Consider the following 26,975-nt stretch of genomic DNA (forward strand, 5'->3'; position numbering starts at 1 on the left):
GAATTTAAAGCACAACAAAGGCAACCGTCATACGATTATCTACAATCTCGAAATTAGTATTTTATTTTAGACCCTGTTCTTAAAAACGTACACCGACATTATGGACAACTAAACCTTAAAATCGAATTGGTATAACGAAGGATATTATAATTAATATTCACTGAGCTACTTAATTATTTAGGGGTGTACCAGAAGTCAAAAACAGCCGAAAACCAACCAACAAGCATACATTGATGAAGATAGAAAATATATACATAGTTGACACTTTTTATTAATTTGCAAATCTCTTTTCGATAATGTTTACATCAGCAATCCCAACAATACAAGCGTTAACTTTGTCTTTGTTAATAAAACTTATTTTTCAACTTTTCTATCCAGTTCTCTCTGTAAATGATCAATTGGATAGTGATCTGGTAATTTCGGCGGATGTGGCAAAATAGTTTTGGCATTCGAAATGCCGCAAAGTGTTATTTTCAATTCACAATTGAGTTGACCCGACTGTAGTTTCTATATCCAGTTCCATTTTCAAGGCTAATCTGGCGTATATATATGTAAAGCTAAGAACTCAAACAACAAAAGTGAAAACTTTAGATGAGAGATTGCCAACATGTAAATATGCAGGTATATATGTAAGTTTTAAGCATGTACAATGTACCTATGAATACAAAAGTATTATATACGCATTTTATTTGGAGGAGTACCGCAAACATGTGGCCGTCGTAGTTGTCGCTTACATAAGCAACGGGCTCCCAGCGGCAGTTGCAGTTGCCGCTTTGCGTAAAACTGGAAACAAACATAAAAAAAATGCCATAGTTGTTCGTCAGACCGTTTGTCAGTTTGCCCCAGTGTTGCAACTTGTCGACATCATCAGCAAACTTGCTGGTCATAAATTGGCTAGGCAACATTGGTAGCAGCAACTCAAGTACCGCAACAAGACTGCGACGAATCCAATCGTTTACTTTTGCAATCTCCGCAATTTAGACAAAATTCCTCATTTTAGTGATTCGCAAATTTGGTTGCAGCACTGTGGAAAATCAGGACAGTAGCAAAAATAGCATCAGTTAGTTATTACGAATTTTTCCAGCATTAGCTATTTCTTTGTAAATGAATTGTTTTTTTTTTTTTATAAAAGAAAATATATAAAAAAAACTGAAATGATAAAATTTTTTGGCCCAATCAAGAACCCTTAAAAGCAGTTAGAAATCGAAACGACATAATTTAAAACGCAACTGTGTGGATTTGCGATACCCTACACTGAAAAAAAAGACCAACTTCTTAAATCAAGAACATTCATCTTAAATCTTTTGTTCTTAAAATAAGATTATTTTAAGACCAAATTACTAAAACTAAGTTTATTAATCTAAAAAATCTTAATATAAGAATAAATATCTTAAATTGTTAGGAAAGTATAAATAGGTACTAATTCTAATCAAACAAATGGTGGCCCTGAGGCACTCTGGTAAGAGAAGCCGCTTCAGTTGAGAAGCAGTAGGTGGCGGTTCGAATTCCACTCGTAACAAATTAAAATAACATTTATAAAATTACTAAAATAGAATAAAATGTAAATAAATTAAAATTAAAATTTAAAAATTATATGTATGAAAAATAATTTTTATTTATTTTTTTCGATTTTAATTTTAAGAACATTTATTCTTAAAATAAGAACAAAGACCAAGTAGGAGTTGGTCTTTTTTTCAGTGTTTATTTTATTATGACTAAACTATTTGTCGGCAATATGGCCAGAGCAATAGAGAGTTATTTTTCTTAGCTTTTTCTGCTAACTTTTCGAAACAATTTTTGCAAATCCTAAAGTGGCTACAGGGCATAAATAACAAATCGCGTGGCATATCAGAACATATTATGAATGAAAAAACGTTCACCATTTGGCTAAATTCGAATTAAGGATCATAATTCTCTTCATCATCTTGACCAGACTCGGAATATCAAAAAAAATTTTTTTTTTTGATGAGACACTGTTTTGATCTAAAATTTCGTCGAAGATAAGTCCGTTTTTTAAAAGTTTTTGGAACTCATGGGCGTCATTGCACATCCAAAAGTGTAATAACGCTCACGGGTCTTAATTCAAACTTGTCGCTGGCGTTATTGCAATTTAAAAAGTGAAATAATGCCCGTGAGCATTATTCCATGCACCCATTTAGAATACTATACGTATCAGAGAAAAACGTTTATGCTTTACGTAATTGGTCTACTGGGTCACTTAAAAAGTTTTGAAAACGACATGTTTCTAGCACTTTAAGAACCAAATACTGTATGTCATTTGAAAGCTACATTCTTACAGTAAATATGCAGGAGCTTTCAAGTCGGTCTATCAAAAAACTTTTTTTAATCAGCTGTTTAAAGAGCACATGTTTTGGTATTATGTCAACCATGGAGAAATCTGAAATTTGTGCAGTGATAAAATTCTTTGTTTTGGATATTTTATCTGCAAGCGAAATTCATACCAAGTTAGTAAAAGTATTAAAGGACTCAATTAATAATCTTTTTTCATTTCCGCTTTCAAAACTTTTCAAGTGACCTAGTATATGCTTATTTGGTTTTGGGAAATTATGTTTTTTTTCGTATACTGTCTGCAAAATACTATGGGCTCATGGAGCCCATATCATAGCCTCGTCGTCAGCTCCAATTGGCTGCCTCAGCGAAAATGCTTCTAAAGGCCCCAAAAACACTAAATAAAAAACTGAACCACAATAATCAGGTGTGTTTCAGAAATGTTAAAATGTAGTTCTGGAACACCGCTGAATAAATGATATTATAATTTTGTTATTTTCCGAAGATAATAAACTATATAGGCGTTTCCATGCCGGACAAAACAGTTGACTTAATAATATGAATGATGTGTTGTGTAGAGTGCTGGATTCTTCAGAACCTCTTGCTTGCAGCATTTATATATGTATATATATATATATTTTTTTTTTCTTTGATAAAATAATAAGTTTATTTATTGGGTGAACACGACCGTGCTAATCAAAGAACTATCGCATCTTGAGCATGGTTAAAAACAAAGCAGGAAAAAATACCTTTATTACCATGTTTATACATTGCCTTAAGCTGCTTTAATTGAAAGCGAGTTACCTTAAACCGCCTTTATAAACACTTTTTAAATGCGCTTTAATGTTAACAGTGATTTCGCGAAGCTCGCTTTTAAGCCCGTCGCTAATATTTTACGCCGCTTTAAATATTCGTATAAACACCTTTCACTTTAAAAATGTACTACAAGACCAACTGTTTCTCATATACAACTACTAAGTGCCATTGAAAATGCAACGATATGCAAAATCACTGCGGACGGCAGCTCGCGCTTGTGACAAAAGCAGCACGAAAAGTGCGAAAGGCGACTAGCAATTTTGACTTATCAAAATTACGAGTCGATTGATACCTCGATCTTCCAAATCCGACAACTAGTTCAAAAGATTATTAAATTTGCAATTTTTAGTGGACTTCTTAAAATGAGATGAATAGTCAGTTTGTTTTTTGTCTGTTTGTATCAAGGCGCTAAAAAAAGCTTAGATGTAATGATGGGGACTTATTCCATTTTGAAAATCTAGAAATGTTTGCTCTACGACTTTTGGAATAAACCGCTTGTTTAGCGGGAAAACGCTAAGTCCCGCTACAGATATGTTCTATATATCATTGTAGCTGTTTTCCCACTGTACAGAAACAGTTGTTGTCGCAACCGATGTTGTTGTCTGTCAATCCGGTAAAAGGGCAACCCGTTGTGTCCAGAGATCCATCTTTCTTTAAGTCATGATTTTAATTTCAAACGAAAGCACACGAGACTATTGCTTTAACAAATGTTGCATTTGCTTTTTCGTACATGAGATTTTTTTCTCTTTTTTTGCGTTATGCATTTGGCGTCAAATGGACAAATTTGTCAACAGTCAGACCAATCAAATAGTCCAATCCAAATAGTTGGCATTTTGTTCAGATATTTTTGTTGCTTTTTGTGATTTGTTTTAGTACGCAATTTCTTGATATGTAAGCAATACTTGTTTGGTTTGTAGTGAACAAATGTTATGTAATGCGTCTGAAAACATGGCTATATACATATGTATATATGTATATGAATGACAAAGCAGAACTGGACCTCAAAGAAATATTGAATAAAAGTTGAGGAACATTTCCTGATCATTAAGGAAACACCGATCCGTTTGTATGAAAATAATTGAGGAATTTAACATTGGGAGTTCCTAGGAACGAGGAGTGAGAAAGTTTCCTTAAACATTTCTCAGCGTTTCCCTATCAAGAAACGTTGGTGACTCCTCGTGGAACACTGCCGAGAATCACCAGGCACTAAACCAAAAAAATAATTGTTTTAAACGTGCTGTTTTTAATTTTGAGTTTTTGGTAAAGGTGTATTTTGCTGGGCCAACTCCAAATCAAATAAAAAACCCCAAATAGAGGTCAATTTATCACGAATTTATCCACAAAACAACAACATAAATAGGCACTTTTGTATGGAAACTTCAAAGATTGAAAAAAAAAAAAAACAGTTCAGTCACCAATCAAATTTTTTTTTTTTTTTTGGCTAAATTCATGATAAATTGCCCTCTTTTTTTTTTTTTTTTGATTTGGAGTTGGCCCAGCAAAATAGACTATTTCCAGCTGCCATAGGAACGTTACATCGATAATGAAGTTGTAGTATGGAAAAGTTTTATATTTGTTGAGATATCAGAACCAAACTGATAGAAGTTGCATCTGTGCTGGTAATATACATCCTGAGCAAGTTTGGTTAAAATCGCTCCCATATATCATATAGCTGCAATAGAGACGCTCAATCAAAAATTATGTCTTAGTATGAAAAAGTTTTTTGTTTTTTAAATATTTTAAACAAACTGATAGAATATGCATTTAACTTGGTTTTGTCCATCCTGTCCGAGGTTCGTTTAAATCTGGCGAATATATCATACAGCTGTCATAGGATCGATCGGTCAAAAATCAACTTTTAGTATGAACAAGTTTTTTGTTTTATAAGATATCGTAACCAAACTGATGCAATATGTATCAAACTTGGTTTTATATCTCCTGACCAAAGTTGGTTCAAATCGGACCCCTATATCTTAACCAAACTGTTAGAATATGTCTTGAAGTTGGTTTTGTACATTCTAACCAAAGTTGGTTTAATTCGGTTCCATTTATCATATAGCTGACGTAGCAACAATCGGTCGAGAATCAACTTTCAGTACAGAGTACCTGGGCACAGGGTATCCTACTGTCGAGAGTGCTCGACTGTAACCGCCCACTAGTTTTTTCTCACATTCTCATTAAAAAAATTTTTTTTTAGCAATTCCTCAACTTTAAAAGCTTCACACGCCACAAAATGTTTACAAAGCATAAAAACCTTCTTAATACATTGCTAGAACCAATTCTTGATTAAACACATTAAAATCATTTTCAAACGGAACAACGCAAAAATTGATTTTTGCCACGTAGTTTTGCCAAATGAACCATTTCTTGTATGCCCATTTAGTTTTATGTCCGATAGGCTTTGTAATAATTTTCAAGGCTCTACATGACACTGTAAATAAACATTTTTAGACCATGTACTTAAAAAAAATACAGGGGTCTATGGGGTTTGTTTTAAGGAATATGTGCGTAGCAGGCAAAAGGAGGCGTGACAGACCCTATAAAGTATATATACTCTTGATCATCAATAGCCAAGTCGATATAGCAGTGTCCGTCTGTCTGTCTGACTGTCCGTCCGTCTGTATGAACACCTAGATCTCAGAGACTATAAGATCTAGAGACACAAAACTTGGTATGTAAGTTCCTCTATATTGCAAGCAGATCAAGTTTGTTTCAGAATTTGGCCACGCCCCCTTTACCGCCTAAAAATCGACATAGAAAGTTTCGCATCCAAATTATAAGAGCAATTTAAAAGCTAGTGACACCAAACTTTGTTTGTAGATTCATCTATATTGCAGGCAGATCAAGCTTGTTTCTTTTTTCGATTGGACCACTATATCATATAGCGCCCATTGGAATAATCGGTCGAAAATCAAGTTTTAGTATGAAAAACTTTTTTGTTTAATGAGATATCGTAAACAAACTGGCAGAATATGCATTTAGGCTGGTTTCATACATCCTTACCGAAGTTGGTTCTAATCGGACCACTATATCATATAGCTGTCATGGGACCGATCAGGCGAAAATCAAGTCTTAGTATGAAAAACTTTTTTGTTTTATGAGATATCATAAACAAACTGACAGAATATGCATTTAGGTTAGTCTTATACATTTCTACCAGCTAAATCGGTTTACTATGTCATATAGCTGCCAACATGTAGTCGAAAATGTAATACAGCGCTCTGTAAGGGCGTCAAGTGAGCAGAATATTTTTTAATTTTTAGCAGTCTTAGCTTTATCTATAGTAAGTACGGGGTCTCCGACAGTCGAAAATGCTCGACTGTACGTCCGTCCAACTAGTTTGTTTTTAATTAGATAAAACTTAAACAGATTTTCAGTGATCTGTGCAATATTCAATTTCAATCTAAAAATCTTTCTACAAAACTTGAAAACATAGCAAGACACGGGCAACGTTGGGTTTCACTAGGTAGTCTTTAGATTTTTTGGGAAACGTGCAAAACTATTTTGATTTCGATGAATAGAAGTCGAATATGTAAATGTGTATGTGGGAGCTTAAAACCTGCATGAATTTCAAATACAACTTTTTGTAGCTACGCTTTGGCTGTGTAACTCTTTTGTTAGCTGATGACCAAAGTCCGAGTATGTGTAAAGGAAATAATAATAGTGTGGGTCACTTACATACGCTGTTATTAGGGTCGGTTGATGATTCATTGTTCTAAGTAGAAAAACGTAACTTGTATACCCTGTGCGGGTATTTTAAGTTTTGTGCAAAGTATGTAATAGGTAGAAGGAGGCGTCGCAGACGCCAGCATCAACAGCCGAGTCAATATAGCCATGTGCGTCTGTATTAACAACTAGATCTCAGAGATGAATAGAGATAGGAGCTCCATATTTAGATTGTACACTCTTTATAAATTCAGACAGATCGAGCTTGATTTAAAATTTTGCATTCCCCTGTGAGGCGCGTAAGTCGATATGACCTACAACACCTTTTAGTCTTATAACGATAAAATCTGAAAACTTAATATTTTTTATTTAGGTTCCTGTATAGCATACGCAAATCAAGTTTGTTTTTGATTTGGTATCAAACTTATCATATGGCTGCCAAATGAACGATTGGTCTCCAGTTTTAAAACGAAAAACGTTTTTGAGTTTTAAAACGAGAAAAGTTTTTGAAATATCGTAAGCAAACTGACAGCTTATGGATCTGAGTTGATCGTTTATATCCTGACCAAGTTTTGGTCAAATCGTACTTAAGCTGATAGAATATGCCTTTAGCTTAATCTTATGCATCCTGACCAAAGTTGGTCCAAATCGGTCCACTATTTTACATAGCTGTTATAGGATTGATCGGGTGAAAATCAAGTTTCAGTATGAAAGTTTTTTATGTTTTATGAGATATCGTAACCAATCTGATAGAATATGCTTTTAAGTTGGTCTTATACAGCTAGAAAACCACCCTGTTTAACGTTTTTTAGCATCTCGCGAACCTAAAGTGTGTAGCGGGTCTCCTAAAGCCTATGTTGCATATCCCGATTGTTCTTTGCGTTAGTAAATAAAATTAAAATATTGGGGCATTTAATATCAAATAAATATGTTGTATTATTTCTAACTCACTTCTATAAATGGAATCTTATTTTTTTCAGTTTTGGCGTGGAGCCGCTTGGCTAGCGCTCTATTTACTCTGTGTAATCGCCTATTGTACAAATGGTAAGCTGATTGACCTATTCATTTGTGTCCTTAATCCTAAAGAGTTATACTTTTGATTTGATTTAGCTGTGAGCGGTGAAGGCCGGGTTGTTTGTTACTATACAAATTGGAGTGTCTATCGTCCGGGAACTGCCAAATTTAATCCGCAAAATATAAATCCATATTTGTGTACTCACTTGATCTATGCATTCGGTGGATTCACCAAGGACAATCAAATGAAGCCTTTCGACAAATATCAGGACATAGAGCAGGGTAAGCCAGACACGCCCATTCAATTAAAGAATAATAAAATCAACTCAACTCTATTACAATTTCCGCATTTTCGTTGCTTTCATTTCTCTTTCCGTCTCTGTCATCCTCATGTCGACTTTCTTAGGGGGCTATGCAAAGTTCACTGGACTCAAAACATACAACAAGCAATTGAAAACAATGATTGCCATTGGCGGCTGGAACGAGGGTTCTTTACGATTCTCTCCCCTGGTGGCAAGTGCCGAACGGCGTCAACAATTTATTAAGAACATATTGAAATTCTTGCGCCAGAATCATTTTGATGGCCTAGATCTGGATTGGGAATATCCAGCACATCGGGAAGGCGGCAAGTCGCGCGATCGTGATAATTATGCACAATTTGTGCAGGATTTAAGGGCGGAATTTGAGCGCGAGGCTGAAAAGACTGGACGTACAAGGTTGTTGCTGACAATGGCTGTGCCAGCCGGCATTGAGTACATTGACAAGGGATATGATGTGCCGAAACTGAATAAGTATCTTGATTGGTTTAACGTGTTGACATATGATTTCCATTCGTCACATGAACCGTCGGTTAATCATCATGCGCCACTTTACTCCATGGAAGATGATTCCGAATATAACTATGATGCTGAGTTAAACATTGTCAGTTTTTCATACTACATTTTAGTCACTTAATTATGAATAATGTTATGATTTCGACTTACAGGATTATTCCATAAAGTATTATTTAAAGGCTGGAGCTGACCGAGATAAGTTGGTTTTGGGCATTCCTACCTATGGACGATCTTACACACTTATAAACGAGGAAAGCACTGAACTCGGTGCACCTTCTGAGGGACCTGGTGAACAGGGAGATGCGACCAGAGAGAAGGGCTATTTGGCATACTATGAGGTATAGTGTCCACAGAGAACCCAACATGATTACTTATGACTAAAATGTTTTTCTTTAGATTTGTCAGTCCCTTAAAGAAGATTCAGAGTGGACTGTGGTACAGCCTAATGCCGATGTTATGGGCCCGTATGCTTATAGACGCAATCTGTGGGTCGGCTACGATGATGAAGCCATTGTTCGCAAAAAGGCAGAATATGTAGTAGCACATGGACTGGGTGGTATTATGTTCTGGGCAATAGACAACGATGATTTCCGTGGTACATGCAGCGGTAAACCGTATCCCTTAATTGAGGCTGCTAAAGAGGCAATGATTGAGGCGTTTGGGTGAGTATATCAGAGATGATCTACATAAAATTAATGTTGAGCAACTGCATATTACTAACGTTATCAATGATTATGGTTTCCAACTAAAATACCCAACTCAACACATATTAACACTCTGTTGTAGTCTGGGTATTAATGAGGTCGCAAAACCAAGCAGCCCACAGAAGCCGACGCGTTCAAGAAGTCGCGACAATGGCAGCAAAAAAAATCAAATAGCCTCCAAGTTAGAGGTAAGCACAAGACGGTCCGCCACTACACGGCGACCAGCCAGTACCACCACAATCGCGACGCCCAGCACTACAATTAGACTAACTGAAGCCAAAGGTTCATCGCTATATATTGGTGGATACGTTTCAACGACGCCAGCACCACCAACAACACCTGATCCCGGTTCTGACTTTAAATGCGAAGAGGAAGGCTTTTTTCAGCATCCTCGAGACTGCAAGAAATATTACTGGTGCTTGGACAGCGGTCCGTCTGGATTAGGTATTGTGGCACATCAATTCACTTGTCCTTCTGGATTGTACTTTAATCCTGCTGCCGATTCCTGCGACTTTGCGCGAAATGTACCTTGCAAAACAAAGAAGTAAGTAATTGCAGCACACTGCTATCAAACAGAGTATTCATTCATCAATTGTATTCTTACAGATCAACAACTTCGGCCCCAATGACAGCTCGTCCCACTAGCAGCAGTAATCGCGTTACTGCAGCGCCAGTTGCACGACCGGCATACCCACGTATCACCAGCACAACTAGTACTACCACAACGACTACTACCACCACTTCAGCTCCAGTGACAGTAGAAGAGGTGATTGAATATGATGAAGACAACAATGATGATCAATCACCTATCAAGTTTAGTGATGCTGAAGAGGATCCGCAGGTTATTAAGGAACTTATCGATCTTATACGAAAAGTTGGTGGTGTAGAACAATTAGAGAAGCATTTGTTGCAAAATAAGGATGGTTCGATAACACTGAAGGAGAACGCTTCTAGTGGTACACCTACAACACCCTCTACTATTAGCAAATCTCTATATGATCGCGTTTTGAATCGCCCTTTAACATTAAATTCCTTCACACGTAATCGCCCTAATGTGGCGAATTTAAGAACTACAGAAAGTACAGAGGCAACCAATGTTGCGGTCGTCGGTGATAATAATTCGCAAAACAACTTTTCAAAATACTCATCCGTTTTGCGAGGCAACAGCCGCCAAGGCCCACAAAACGAGGGCATTGAGAAGATTTCTGAATTTGATGGATTCTTAAAAGAGCGCAAACAATATGTGACCATCAATCGCAATCGCGGTAGCACACTTGGGGAACAGGCGACCGAAGTTGACTCGGAAAATGAGACCGATGAGGGTGTTGAGCCAGAGTCAAATCTAAAACAAGTTGATACTACTAAACGTCCTGAAAACGCTGCTACACAATCCTACACAAGCCCTCGACGTTCGCGGCCAAACACAACGACGCCACCGTCTATCGAGTACGAAGAGAAAGTGGCACAACCCGTTGCAATTAAGAAGCAGACTCAGACTAAGCAGTATGCCACACTGAGTCGAACTCGTGGACGCACTACGGAACGTTCGGAGATCTCATCTTCTGAAGAAGCTGGTGTATCAGTTAGCTCGACAACCAATCGGTAAATAAAAGCACATTAATATATTGCATTGGTACTTCTTACACGCTTTAAACTTACTTCATCCCTATACATAGCTATAAATACTTTGAACGGACGCGTCCCACGACGCGCAGAGGTTCGACTAATGTAAGTGTCGATGGAATTGACGATGATAATATCGATGAGGACGAGGAGGACTACGAAGATGATTCACAACTCAAAAATGTAAAGTTACAAAGAAATCAAAGCATGACAACTACAATACAAAATTCACGTAATTACGCGAGCATTGGCCGCAAAACCACAACCACTACAACAGCTACAACAACACCAGAAACATCAACAGACACAGTCACCGGCACTGAGACTGCCAAGGCCAGCACCGACACCGACACCAGCTCCAACAACAACAAAAAAATCAGCAGCAGCAATAATGTGAAAACTAACATCGTCGACTTTACTACACCAGCACCAATCTTTACACAACCTGAAACAACCACTATCAATAACGAAACCACTGAACCAATTGAAAGCACTATCATACCGCTCACAACGAGCTCTACTAATCCTCAATCCACAACCTCACCCATACCTGCACCTACTATAATATCCATTATTCAAGCACCAACCACAATCAATGACTCATTAGACCTGGCTGATGACGTTAACAATTTATTAGAGTCACAATTGACCACACTATCGCCAGTCAATGAGTCAAATGATGTATCAAATCCTCCTAACCTTGATATAACAACTAATAACCAAGTACAAGTTGCTTATACAACGACAACAACCACACTTACGTCGACAGAGTCGGAACAGGCAAGGACAAAAACTACAGCCAAAACTGAACACAGCAACAAGATTGACAGTAACGATGGCGACAACATTAATAAGAATTATACAAACAATGTTGATGGCAAGGTAACAACTAAGACACAAAATAGATATACATCCGTACGAAGACGCATAAATTTACAAAACAGCAACCAAATAAACATCAATGCAGATGTAGTCAACGATGCTAGTTCCAATGTTGATAATTCTAAGGGTTTGAGCAGCGTTAGTCCTAATGTAAATAGCATAAGAAACACCTACTTTGGTAGAAGGCAACCACAAAGAACACAACATAATGAACTTGAACTGACAACAACAACCGAGCTACCTGTTAGTATACCTAGACCCTTTGGTTATCCCAGACTTCGTGCACGTCCCGTAAGCATTAAAACTCAATCAACCACAACAACAACTGTTACCGCAAACGATAACAACAGTAATGTTGATGATGTTACAAACATAGCTAAATCTCGAATATCACAAGTGGATAGACCCAAGGTGAGTGCCAATAATATTCAAGAGTTGGAGTTGTTGAACCCTAGCACAAACGTCCAACAACCCACGTCACTGAAATCTAAAACAACAGTAGAAACACGCACCCACAACGAAGAAAATTTAAACGTAGCTGGTAATGGTAACAATATTTTAAGGCATGACTTAGTTATCCCCTCTAATTTAAGTACTAAAGATGACGATGCACACTTATCAAGGAAAAGTTCAAAGGGTACGGTCAAGCTGCACAATGCTCTCGACAACATCGTCAAAGACTCGCGTAGAAACGCTGGTAAGCGTTTGGAGGATACTGTTAACGAAACGCTTAATTCCAGTTATATGCAGTTCAATTCAACAGAGAACGAAAGTGACACATCTAATAATAAAATCCAAGGGAAAACATTAAATGTTACAACTTCCAGGAAAATAGCAAATATTAGCAATCAATTCATAGGTCGTGATTCCAGTCAGTTTGACGAGAAAATAAACACTAAAACTAATACTTCTGGTAACAAGAGTCAAAATTCTGGTGATGCTAAATCAAATGTTATTAAAAAGAAAAAAGTGGCAGATGTAGAAAATATTGAACGAACATCCAGTCAAACCGACAAAATAAACGACGATGATGTTAACACAGCTGGAAATCGTAATTACAAAATTATTAATCGAAATGTCAGCAGCAATAGTGTTGACGAACAGATACACTACAAAGCTGTTATTCACGATAGCAGCGGCACCCATCTGGGCGAGGGCGACAGCTCTAGCTTTGTGCGTAATTTGGACAAAGCAAACAAGCCGGACCACAACAATGCAAGGGGAGGTCATATTACTGACTCGATTATCGAGGATGACACTCTGGCGGCAGAGTTAATTGAAGATGAACAACCGATTTCAGTTTATGGCAGGACTATGGCACTTCCTTTAAATATTTCCATTAAAGATGCTAACAAAGTAACCACAGGAAAATTAATGAATGTCAGGGAAATCGTACGTCGAACAAATGACTTAGAAGCCTTAGAAGTCACGACGTTTCCAACAGTTGTTGACGTTGAAACTGATAATAATACTTATATTAAAAGTACCAGCGATGTACCAAGCATTGGACTCGAAGCTGAATCAAAGGTTCGTGAGACTTCTGGGAAAGAGACAGTTTTTGAGAGCACTACCAGAAAAATTAGTATCACTGAACATTCAACAACTACGGACAAAATCAGTGCATCCCCACCCAATACTGAGAAGGCCAAAACAGATTTGGGAGTTGATTATATGGAAAGTTTTATTGGTAAATCATCAAGTAGTACGGACCCAACGTCAACATTTACCGAAAAAATAACTACTACAAATACAATAACTACCAATATTCCTAAAACAACTAGCGAAAAGATAAATCATGAACTCAACAAAACCACACCGCTTCCTAAGCGACGCGTCATTGTTAGAGGAAGCTATCGACCACGCAAAGAGGGCGATTTATCTTCTCTTCTAGCAGCGGATGCAAATAAGCGTGGTAGGTCTAATAACCAGACAGGGTTCCAGCTATCGATGAAAATAGACCCCACGTCAACAGTACCACAGACTGAAAAAGTCAATAGAATAAAAGAAATAAAAGAAGATGATAAATCAACACGTGAGAATTTAAGTAGTCGATTCCCACTAGGAACTGTGCGAAATCGTACCTCCATACAGACCAAATCTTTGGGAAATGGGATTACACGCACTCGCAATACCTTCGTGAGCAAAGTTGATTCTGGAAATATCTTCAATCGGGTACTCACCAAGACCGTGCAAGAAAAGCCAACAGAGTATGAACATATTTACGACGAAGACAGCGAGACTGAGGTTACAACCACGCCACGAACTATATCTCGCAATCGGGGCTCCTTAAAGTTTGAGAGCAACGATCTTTCCTCATTATTGGCCCTAGATTTTTATTCTCGCGGTGAGCGCACTAAACAATCTCAGACAACTGTGAAAAAGTCTCAAAAACATGTATTGAAAAAGCCTAAAGAAACTATCGAGCACGAAGGGGTGGAGGAATTTGTGTATAAAAGTACTTACGAAGGGAATGGTGCAAATATTGAAACTACAAGACCGACTATAAGCAAATTGACTTCACAAGCTCCTATTCGTCGACGGTCAAGACCTACTACAACTACAACAACCGAAAAATCAATTAAACTTGATATCGAAGCAACCACTGTGCATGCAGGATTCATTAAACACCAACAAGCAATTGCTACCACAGCAACAACCGCAGAGCCATCTGAGACGAATACAGCCAACGGTAGAGAAGCAATCAGACGTGTCATCAGACGGAAGCGACCTTTAACAACAACTTATACAAGTACTACTCCAACTAAAATAGCCTCTGACGAGCCTTCCACTAACGCTAAATTAAAATCTTCAGAAAACTTTTTGTCCTATAGGAGTGGCAGTACTATAAGAACAACATTAAAGCCCGAAACCGCAGAAGCCAATGCTGACTTAACGCTAACTGCAATAGCTTCTAATGAACCTTTTACAACCGATAAGTTGAAATCTTCTAACAACTTTGTGAAACATAGGACCGGCAGTATTACGATAACAACATTAAAGCCCAAAACCACTGTAACCAGTGATGACTTGACGCTAACTACAATAGCTTCTGATAAACCATCTACTATCAATCAGTTAAAATCATCGAATTACATTTTGAAATATAGGACCGGCAGTACTACAACAACAACATTAAAGCCCGAAACCACTGAGACCAATGATGACTTAACGACAACTACAATATCTTCTGACGGATCATCTACGATCGATCAATTAAACTCATCCAAAAACATTTTGAAATATAGGACCGGAAGTACTAAAGCAACAACAACATTGACGCCTGAAGCCACTGTGCCCAATGATGACTCGACGCTAACTACAATATCCTCTGACGAATCATCCACGAGCGATCAGTTAAAATCTTCCAAAAACATTTTGACATATAAGACCGGAAGAACTACAACAACAAAATTAAAGTCCGAAGCCACAATATCCAATGATGACTTGACGAATCTTCAACGCAAGTTTACAAGTGCATTAAACAACCCTCATTCCTTAGAAGAAAGCAAGGTGAGCTATGACCTTAATGAGGAATCTAATAGTGACGTTAAGTTGTCGCTGCCAATCTATCATCGTCGCAAATACTATGAATACGTTAAAGACTCGCCCATAACATATATTTATAAAACGCCTGCGTCACCAGAGGGTGAAAGCGATACGGTCAACATACGCCAAAAGATCCATGATGTTTTTAATGTAAGTGATAACGCGACACCAAACAATTCAGTGGAAGAAGGCCAAGCTGAAAACACAGATCGTTTGATCATGGAGCAGGCTCAGGAAATCAATTCTGAATTGAGTCATTTTTTATTGAATTCCCCCGGGTCAGTGTAGGTCACTCGGGGGCTAAAGATTTTGTATCTAATGAAAAAAAAATAGAAAGCAAATTAAATCAACCAAGAAATGAAAACCAAAATACTACCGATTTTGATAGTAAGGTAACCTCGCAACGCCACGGTAAATCATTTAGAAAAAAACTGACAAATAATAATTCACTTGTAGATCAAATATCCACATCACCTAAAGCACAGCCAGCTGAAGAAAACTTGCGTGCTTTGCGAAATCATACTCAGTTAAATCACAACCCTGTAAGACAGAAAACTTATTCAAAGAATCAGAAACAAGAAAAGAAGCAACAATCAAGTCCAACCGCAAATGGTTACGACAGTATAGTCCAGTCTTTGCGTAGCAGAGTTATCACGACGGCAACTACATTAGACCCAGAGAACATAAATGATGATGGTGTGGAGAAAAATGACGAGCTTGAAGCTCAAATTGACAGTGAAAATCACATTCTTAACAACGAAGATGTCAGTATGGAATTCAAGCTTTACTCCACAAAAACAACTGCATTACCTACTGTCGATCAATCGACCCATCGTCAAATTGCATTGCGACGGATTTTCAAAGCATCAACTGATGAGGATAAGAAAACTGAAAAGAACGTAGGCATCTCAAGCACCAGTAACAGCTCTACTACTCAAGATTTTACTGCTACAACAAGAACATCAGCCACGGAGTCTTCTGACCTAAAAATAAGTTCTGAAATCACCAGGTCTACTACTTCAGCCACAAAGGACAATATCATGCGTACACCAACTCGACAGGCACTCATACGTCATCGCAACAATGCAACAACATTCCTTCCGACAACTAAACCAAGCGGTAACAACAAAATCGAAGAAGGAAATAATAGCTCAGGCGTAGAAAGTAGTCCCGAAGATATGGAGCTTATAGCTATCACCCAAGAAAAAGTGTCTGGTATAGACAAGGAAATCGAGGGGCAAGAGAATATCGTAGAACAAGCTTATGAGATTAAAACTTCAGCCACAGAAAGTAAGAGTAAACAACCTTTGGAGCGGCGTAAGATTTTGATTCGTCGTCCCTACAATGGTACAGCATCCTTTGAAACAACAACCCAACACAAAATCAATGAAATGAATGACGATGAGGAAAGCTCAAGCTCAAGCTCAAGTGGTAGTACCGAAAAAAGCGAGTCTACAAGTAAAGCAATGGACAGTGAGGCAAATGAATCTCACAATAGTTCTGGCAAAGATATTGAATCAACAACTTTAGCCACAAAAACTTTCACTGAGTCACGAACATTCAGACGGGGTTTCATTCACTATAATACTAATACAACTAGACAAAGCAAGGTAAAATATGGTAAAGCTAGCTCAGAAGTGAAAAGTAGTTCTCAAATTGACGATCTCACAACGCCGGCATCAACTAACGCTGATGAGATAAGCACACGTCGTTCGTATGCGGCCTTAAACCGCTCAAGTAATCGTGTCCCCTTACGAAAGGTTCCAACAAAAACAACCACAGAATCAGCGAATGTCAATATTGACAACGATGACGAGGAAAAGGACGAAGAAGAGTATGGCAAGGCGGATTCCTCAAACAGCATTAAGCCCGACTCGATTCTCAGTCAGCTATTTCGAACACCGACCCAGGTCGAAAGTTTATCTATCGACAATAACGATGATTACGACACTAAAGACTTTGTGAATGAGGACACTGTAGTAGAGGTATCCAAAAATAAGATAACAAAATCTAACATTAACAACATTACTAATCAGATCACTACTAATACCGTAGCTAGTCGTAATTTTGGCACACAACGTAGTAACCGCACCATAGCCAATTATTTAAATAATCGTTTTAAGTTTTCGAATTCTAACAAAAACAACAGCAATGATACCAGAAACTTTTACTCAGAAAACAACAACAAAGTCACAGTCAGAGTTAATTATAATTATAACAATACAAATAGAGATGATGATAGTCTAGAGTCAGAAGATGATATTGAGGAGTTGGATAAGAATAATAGTGATAATGAGAGTGGTAAACTGGAGCGTATGATTGCATTAAATAACTTAGGTAATGACGTTAATTCTAAACGACGTTTTCAGAATCGGTATCAATTGAACCGCACTAGAAGCAGCACGACAACATCGATTACAACAACAGCCAGCACACATACAACAGCGGCAACACCAATACGCCATTTTTTGCGAAGCCGTGCACCCGTAACCAAACTATCCATAGTCGATGAAAAGTCAACTACAGATTCAGAAGAGAGTGATGAAGATGAGGACGAATATGAAGATAACGATGACACTAAGATGACAGACGATAAAACAACAACCCCCCCTGCAGAAATAACAACAGCAAAACCAACACTGAAGCGCATACGGGTAATCAAATATCGACGACCACTTCACACTATTGATGGCAATACCACTAATAGCGTCACTACCACCGATACTGATAAAAACAACAATAATCAGACAAAATTAACAGCAACATCAACAGCAATCAAACCCACAAATCGCACCAGCGACACGAAAAAACTTTTGCGCAAAATTGTGCGCAAACTTAGGCCTGTTGACACAACAACTACGGAGTCCAACCAGGCATTTAATAATGATGATCAGCAAGCTATAACAAATGACACAACTTCAACCACCCGGAAGCCATTCCAGCCTAGTCGAGCACGTTTTGAAACTACTACACGAAATGAGCAGGATAATGATTTGGAAGCAGTTAATGTTCAACGACGACCGATTGACCTGCAAAGCCTGCGTAATCGACTCAAAGATCAGCAGGCGCACGACGACCCCGTAGATGGTGTCATCAACGACCGATTAAAAAATCTTCTAGTCGAGAAGGGCACCTCCAGTACTACTGCTCGAGCTACAGTCAGCGATTTTGTGAATGAGCCCCCAAGCACATCAGCTACAATTCCTGCATCTTCACCGCGTCCATTTTTCCGTCGCAAGCTAGTGGCCAAGCGACCCTATTCTCCTCTGACAGCCATTTCACCCACTAAATCGGCACTGGTCCTAAGCAGCACCCGACCCACAGTAAAGTTTGTTCGTCGCAAGAACGGACGCTTCGATCCATTCAACTCCAATGTGCGCAACAAAGGTGAGGGCTTTGTGCGTAGCGATCCTAGAGAACCACGACTGCAGAATACCAATCGCTTTAAGCAACAGCGGCAACATAAAGATGAAGATTATTACGACGATGAATACGAAGAGCAGCAAGAACATCCACAAGCACAACTAAACGCTCAAAAAGTGAGCATTCAAAATACTGTAAGAAGCCATTTTGTTCCTAAAAATAAACTACCTCAACAAATTCAGGAGCAGGAAAATAGCGAAGAAGTAGATGACTATGAAGAAGACGAAGACGAAGACGATAACGATAAACAGGATGAAAATGAAGAAGATAATCGCGCTAAGCAACTAACTCAAGCGCCGGAGTCAAGTCAGGAGGGTCAATTCGACAACAGCACCCCTCAACCTAAATTGAATGTACCACCCGCCTATCGATCCAAGGAAAATCGAGTGCTGCCTGGAAGTCGACCTAATTTTGTACCCACTGCAAGTGGTGCAACCGCAAGTAGTAGCAATGTGCCCTTCAATCAACGTAATCGGCAGGCGAATGCTTACATTAGCGGCAGCAATCGTCCCCGTGTAGTTAACCGTCCACTTGGCGTGGCGACGTCCACTTTGACGTTACGCCCTGTGTCTAACAACTATGAGCGCACTACACCATTGACACCCCTAAAACCAGCTCCATTTATTTCGAACAATACACGTAGCTATGAGCGTAAATACACAGGTCCATCAACAGGAGCACCAGAGACCGTCAGTGAAAATTCATTGATCGAAGATTTAAATATTGATGCACTTAATGCGCGCAACAAGAAGATCTTTGACACTCACAGCAAGAAGCATACAACGCTTAAACCAAAGGTAGCTATTAAGGCTGAGACAGAGTTAGAGACGGATACGGTCGACGTCCTGCTGCGACAGAGTGAGGGCTATGTGACTACCACACCAAGTACACCAACAACAAACCCAACAGTAACACAGTCAACAGACACTATAAACACTGTAACTGAAATCGAAACAGCCACCGCACAGCCACAAATCGTATTCAATGCTAATGCTAATGAAGCTACAAAAATCTCTTCACTCCCACAGGATAGAACATTGGCAACAGTTTCATCGACAACATCACCACCCCCACCAGCAACGACGTTACTACATGTGTTCACTCTACTTGATGGGGTGACCGATGAAGACCAGGGCACCACAGGACGACCTATGGGCAGTAAAATCACCGCTATGGAGCCCAAGCATAAGCTTATCGAAATCAATCGCATTGTAGAGATAAACTCAAAGCAAGCTAAGGCCGCTCAACGCAAGTCCAAGGCCAATCAGGACTTTGGTACCTTGCGCGTCGAGTCGCTGCCCCATGTGGAGCAGCTTGGCGAGATTAGTGTAGTCAAGTATGTGCATTTGGTAGATGGTAGCCATATTCAAATCAACGATGGCCACAGTACCGTAGCAGACTACACACCCACTGAACCCATAATTTCCAAGGGCTCAGCACCAGTTCGAAATAGTCTACCAGAGACTGTAGGTGATACCAATGTAGAGCGCGACGGAAAATCGCTTTTACCGGAGGTTATACGTGGTGCCTTCGAAACATCAACTATCTCGTTGGAGGGTTTGTTTGACTCGTCGCGCACGGTCAAGATGTTAAATGTGCAAAGCAACAGCAATAAAGATATAGAGACCGAATCCAGGCAGATGATCCAGCTAAAACAGGATACAATTAACACTGACTCGCCTGCCATGCCAGTCACACATGTAAGACCCATTGTACCCCTTCTTCGTCCCGAATCCAATGAATCCTCACCCCTGATCATCTCAATAGCTTATCTCGACAAGGTCATACTAAGCAAGGTGCCTGTGTCGCAGTCGGGCGAGTCAGCCGCCGATACCGATGCCGATGCCTATGAAGCAAACGACAATACACTATTACCCCCCGTCAAAACGAACCACTCCGACTCAAGTTCGGACTACTCTGTGCGCCATGCATCCGTGTTACAGGCGCCTAGCAATCAGCTGTTCAGCACCGACAATAATCTAACAAAATCAACATTAGATGGCGCTATTAGTGGCAAAGCTACCAAAAACGATAACAATAGTGACACAATGAGTGAAAACAACTACATCAATACCAACATTCAAGAAACACAAACAACAACCACACTTAATAGCAACAGTAGCAGCGTAAGTGAGAAAATGAGCTACAGCACCGAAACGCATGTTGTCCGACTCAAAAACAAGCGCCGAGGCCGGAGATTGCGTCAACGTCAGCGCAAAACCAATATCAATACACCAGATATCACAACCACAACATCAACATTTACAACAGTGGTGCCTTAAAATGAGACACCCCTCAGTGTAGTTAGATATTTCTAGTCTTATTTTATAAACAGAGACAAAAGCATTAAGTTATTGTGTAAATAATTGGCTGCGTTGCTTTGTCCATAAAAAAATTAGTTTTTTTAACATTAATATTTTTTTTATTTACATTTTCAAAATTTGACTCCATAAATATTAATCAAAAGGTCTACTGCCTATTGTCCAACTTTTTAAACTTATATTGTGTGTACATTTTCTTAAAATTCGTATTCTTCGAGCTGCCATACATAATTACAATATACAAACACACTCACGTAAACTACGACATTAACTATTCACACCGACTTTCATACGTACAAACATACATACATATTATACATACAATGCAAAAACTTCCAATTGGTTCACTCGAAACGGAAGAAATGTACAAATAATTTTTGTTTTATTCAAATCCCTTTAATTACAACTATTTCAATTTTCCAATTATAGCTTTTTATAATTCGCAGTTATAAATTTTGTATCTTATTTCAATTATATATCATTTAGTTTTAGTTGTAAAATATTTATGCACACAAATAAACCTAATAAAAAAATACATAATTATTTTGTATATATAAAAAAAAGCAACAAACATTTTTTGTAGATCACCACAGTCATAAATATCCAATACTTACATTACTTACATGCATTAGATTTCAGCTCCTCGTAGATTCCCGTAATCACCAATGAACACTAGGTTACCTCGAATGAATAAGGAAAATACATTAACTATGTACATATCGCTAATAGTACCTATACCTAAAGTCTGTAATTCTTTAGAAAATAAGACTTTGCACAAACACTCTTGAAGTTTGCCATTTAGCTCCACCTTGCGTTACGTTATAACGTTACGTTCTTACAATGTGACCCTATACTTAAAAATGTGAACAGTTGCTTCACGAATTACTTAAGAGTTTATTATTCGATGGTAATAAAATTTTCTGGACTGATCCGAATTCTCATAAAGCTTGATCAAGCAAATAATTATGCATCATAAGCTTAAAACTTTCCGATATTAAAGTGAATAAGCGATATGTGCAATAGATCTGCAAGTAATTAGCCCCTACGCATATGCTAGAATTTATTTTTACACTTTAATGTTTTAAACGAGTGTGCGAAAATGATAATATAACAATATAAGCGGGACTGCTACCAATTCCGAAAACGAGTGGAGTTGCCGCAAATCAAGTTGATTGCTGTTTCGATTTCCGCAAATCGACAAGAATTGTCGTTTTCAAAACGTGTGCTGTTGAGCGAGCGGAATCAAAAGTAAATGCTACATAAAGCATTAAAATAATTCCCTAAAACAATAAACTGAGAATTGAACATTTTCAGAATTATCTGTAATTATCTATAATACGGTCCTTATCTCAAAAAAAATATTTCTTTTTAAAATATATCATCTGCAGCTTCTGCGTCATCAGCGTCAAAATCGTCATCATCGTCTTCCCATGAGAATGTGAAATATATGGGCCGTAAGCAAAAATTAAAAAAAAAAATCGCGTGTTTTTTTTTTTTTAATTTTTCCCTGCGGCGTTTTTTCTCACCTTAACAACTCACCTCATCTAAATGGACGTATTCATTTATGACCAGCTCTTTGAAAGGGTTGTAAAGCCTTCCAATGGCCATAAACCCCTCATGGATCCTATCCGTGACATCTTTAAACTTCAACTTTTCACTGAGTATTACGTTGTGACTCCGCAAGGAGTCTAGCAACTCACTTCCACTGAGTCTAAGAAACTCTCTCACAGTAACATCGCAACCTGTGCACGACATTTAATAAAAATTAAAGCTTTCTGCACGATTCCGCTATATATAGTGTTGGAAAAGGACTAGAAATCGGGCGCGTCAAAATTAGGTACTTACCCAAATTCGCTTACAAAAGTAGTGTTGGTAAACGGGCAAAGTAGTGACAAATTGCACAATACAACCATGCAAACTTTAATTTTGTATGAAAATTTCAAAGATTTTTTAAAAATAAACCAAGTGAGTCCCCAATCTAATTATTACTGATAAATTCATCATAAATCACCCCCTATTTGTGTTTTTTTTTTTTTTTTTTTGAGATAAGAACCGTATTATAGATATTTACCAAAAAAATCGAGCGGCAATGACTAAGCCGAGCTGCTCTGAATTCCACTTTACTTTTTGTTATCGATACTAGCTCTTGCAATCGAAAGTTGCTAGAGTTACTTCAATTGATAAATAACATTCAAAAACGAAATTTTAGGCTAATTTAGCTTCTATGTGCTATATATAACATGAAATATTTAAAATTCATTTTCAAAAATAGTTTCAAGTAATTCTAATCAGATTTAAGAGAAAAATTGAAAATCGAATGTTTTTATTATGCAATTCATGGCAACTCTGCCTCATGTCGATATGCACAAGCCAGGCAATCAGCTGGTCACAAAAAAATTTAGTGCAAAAATGAAAGCAACCAATGTCCATAATTGCCGGCATTTTGCAGAATTAAATTAGCAATTTATATTATTATAGCAATTTCTACTTCTTCAATGGCTAAAACAGCTGATACGGTCGATGACTAACTGCTATCGAAACGTTTTCGAAACCGAGTTCGAAAAGTAAAAACCAAGTCCATTTCGGTCGGAATTGGGAACAGCAAATAATAAAACGTTCGTTTTTGTATCGTTTTTACTTTCTGAAAACGTTCGGAATTCGGAACAGGCCTGATTATACCCTTTTTTGCCCATTTTTATTGGGCACACGGTACAATACTATGTTACTATACTATGTATGTACAATAAATGAAAATGGCCAGTTTATATAGTTATAGAAGTTTTATTGTCTAGCGAAAGGCAATAAAGTTACAGTCAGTTTTTACGTACTACAACATACCTAATAAAAATATTTAATAAAAATCGTTAGAGCCGTTTTGTCAGAAATCGCCAAAATGTAAGCTAAAAAACCTTATTTCACCTGTAATATGTTACCTGAATACTTTAGCATATGGAAGTGTGCACAAGAAGCACATTATTAAGCTTCCAGTGCACATTGACAAATTACACTTACAATTTTTGACTTTTCGTTTTCCGTCCCTTTCGTTCCTTTTAAACTAAAAACAATTTTAAGAATTCGGTCTCATTCTTTTTATTTTCTGTCATGCCGATGAGCTCAGCAACAACAATTCGAATGTAATTTGTTGTTGCCTTACCGTTTCGTGAACACTGAAACACGATATATTTACATAAGTCCACTTATAATTTCATTTAAAATTTATTTATTCTTAAACCAGCTATCGGTTTTGGGTGATCGAGTTATTAATCGACTCGTATTTCTGATAAGAATTAAAAAATATAAAAAATTGATCCAAAAGGCCACAACGGCCTCATTAGCTGCAATCATTAAAATTTGTTCCCTCCCACTTACACCCCCTTGTCTCGTGAACCAGGTGAGTTTGCAAGTTTTAGTCCGCCATTTTGATAGTTAGGACTAAATCTTTCGATCGGTATATAACTCGATCTGATCGGACAGTCCAATTTTCCAAATTTGCTGTATATATTGCTAGTTGCCTTTCGCACCTTTCGTCTAGCGCGAACTGCCGTTCGCAGTGATTTGCAGACGTCAAGCATGTGACGTTTGCTGCTGACTCATTTTGCCTGGCATCAACAGCGACATTACAGCGTAACAGCCATATAACAGCTCCACGACATCGACTTAACAGCAAAATCTCGTTGCAGCGACCCCACAAGAGTCGCTGCGGCAGAGAAAATCCCTATACGGTGCACAGTGGGACAATCTCTGATTTTGCTGTACAAAAATAATATCTTTTGAACCAATAAAGATATTTTTAAAATGTAATAAGCATTTGATAGAAAACTTTATAAGCTTTAAAATGACGCATTACGCAGGGTGATGCACCGACTGGATGATTCAGGTTTGAAAAGTCAAGGTTGGTCAAAGTTTAAAATTTTTTGTGCATATTTTACATGTAAAATTAAAAATAATCTATTTTGTTTAGTCTGAAATATACATTTTAATCTCTTTCATCCTTAAAAATCATTGTTTAATATTTAAAAAAGTCTTATTACGCTAATTACAAAAAAAAAATATAATTTTTTTTTTTAAATCTCGAATGATGCCTGGCATAGCGAAATCGTATGAAATTGCACAGCGCTCTTCTTCTTTGACCATTTTTATGCGAGGTTGCGTCAGTTTTTGCACTTTAAAAAAAAATGGCACAAATTGGCACAATCAAAACTGGGATATATAGTTAGAGAATTGATTGAATTGAATAAGTAGTGGGATGCGGTCCAAAAGTGTCAAATTTTTGTAATCTTCCATCTAAGTAAGCTAAATTTTAGTGCTTTTCTTGAACATTGCTGGGATAAAAAGTAAACAAGTGAAGGGACTAATTTATCCGGCGTTTTAATAATAAATAATAAAAACATAAAGATCGGTCGTATAACTTGCCAAAAAAAACAATTTGCAGTTTAAGTAAAATTTGCACATTTGTGCGCGCACTAAATATTGGGTCAACTTTGCCCAACGCCCACAATTTTTACCTGATTTCAAAATTTTTTTTGGATTTGTAAGAGTTCTCTATGGAATGCATTTATTACTTATTCAATGGCTTTCATCGAAAACATTATTTTTGTGCCTCCTTCCCGCCCTAATGTCCCACTGTGCGACGTTTGCCGACCACTGATTTTAATTTTTTGGATATCCTTAATAGTTTACGCAGCTACCCGATCTTAAAGATATAATTAACCCTTGCAAGAAGTAAGTTGTGAGCAACTTTACATATGTAAAAAAAATGCCACAATCGATTTACTTTTAGAGTCAGCATTTTCTTCTTCTTCCTTGAATAACATCCCAGTCATATTACACTAGACAACAGCCCAATTCTGAATTTTACCAAACCGACTTTTTTGGATAGATATGGGGCCCCAAACGACGAAAAACATTATTATTTTTCTATGGCAGGGTTTTTTTTCAGAATTTTGGTTAAATTCAGAAGAAAAAAGTCAAAATTTGTTGCCTAGATATGTACACAGCTAAAAAAAATCATTCTGAAATACAAGCTTAAAAATCTTGATTTTAGCACGTATTTTTTAACTACTTATTCATAATATTATTCGTAGTTAAAATAGTTAAAATTAAAAATTCAACATTAAACGTCTATCGGAAAGCAAATCACTGCGGACGGCCGTTCGCGTTAGTGACGAAAGCAGCACGAAGGGTGCGAAAGGCGACTAACAATATATACAGCTAATTTGGAAAATTTGCTACGACTGTCCGATCAGATCCAGTTATATACCGATCGACAGGTTTAGTCCTAACTTACAAAATGGCATACTAAAACTTTTTCTTATTCACCTGGGTCTTGAGATACGGGGGTGTAAGTGGGAGGGGACCAATATATATGATCGCAGATTTTGGAGCCGTTGGGGCTTTTTGGTAATATTTTTTATTTTTCAAATTCAAATTCTTATCAAAAATACGCGTCGATTGATACCTTGGTGACCCAAATCCTACAACTGGTTCAAAGGATAACTAAATTTTAAATTTTTAGTGGACTTCTCAAAATGAAATGAAAAGTCAGTTTGTTTGTTTGTCTGTTTGTATCAAAGCGCTAAAAAAGATTAGATGTAGTGATGGGGATTTATTCCTTTTCGAAAAGCTAGAAATGTTTGTTCTACGACTTTTTAAAAAAACTGCTAGTTTACCGGGAAAACGCAAAGTCCCGATAAAACCTCAACAGTTTCCAAACCATTGGAGCTACAGATATGTTTTATATATAATTGGAGTTTGAGGGCTTTTATGCGGGCTTTTTTCTAAAGTACTTAGGTAACATTTTACAGGTGATGTTATTTTTTTTAAGCTTACATTTTGGCGATTTCTGACAAAACGGCTCT

General features: G+C 37.7%; 1 protein-coding gene across 1 annotated transcript in view; it reads left to right on the plus strand.

Moving 5' to 3' along the window:
- The first annotated feature begins 7,983 nt into the window (after nt 1–7,983).
- Nucleotides 7,984–26,975, plus strand: part of LOC117793014 (serine-rich adhesin for platelets) — a 50,114-nt gene continuing 31,122 nt past the window's right edge. The window contains exons 1-9 of the mRNA XM_034633384.1: nt 7,984–8,067; nt 8,192–8,706; nt 8,771–8,956; nt 9,015–9,280; nt 9,405–9,866; nt 9,929–10,924; nt 10,999–11,128; nt 17,743–20,384; nt 20,850–20,926. Coding sequence (XP_034489275.1) covers nt 8,031–8,067; nt 8,192–8,706; nt 8,771–8,956; nt 9,015–9,280; nt 9,405–9,866; nt 9,929–10,924; nt 10,999–11,128; nt 17,743–20,384; nt 20,850–20,926 — 5,311 coding nt within the window. The 5' untranslated portion in view covers nt 7,984–8,030. The remainder of the gene's footprint in view (nt 8,068–8,191; nt 8,707–8,770; nt 8,957–9,014; nt 9,281–9,404; nt 9,867–9,928; nt 10,925–10,998; nt 11,129–17,742; nt 20,385–20,849; nt 20,927–26,975) is intronic.

Source organism: Drosophila innubila, chromosome X (genome assembly GCF_004354385.1).
Source record: "Drosophila innubila isolate TH190305 chromosome X, UK_Dinn_1.0, whole genome shotgun sequence".
In the NCBI taxonomy this organism is placed as follows: domain Eukaryota; kingdom Metazoa; phylum Arthropoda; class Insecta; order Diptera; family Drosophilidae; genus Drosophila; species Drosophila innubila.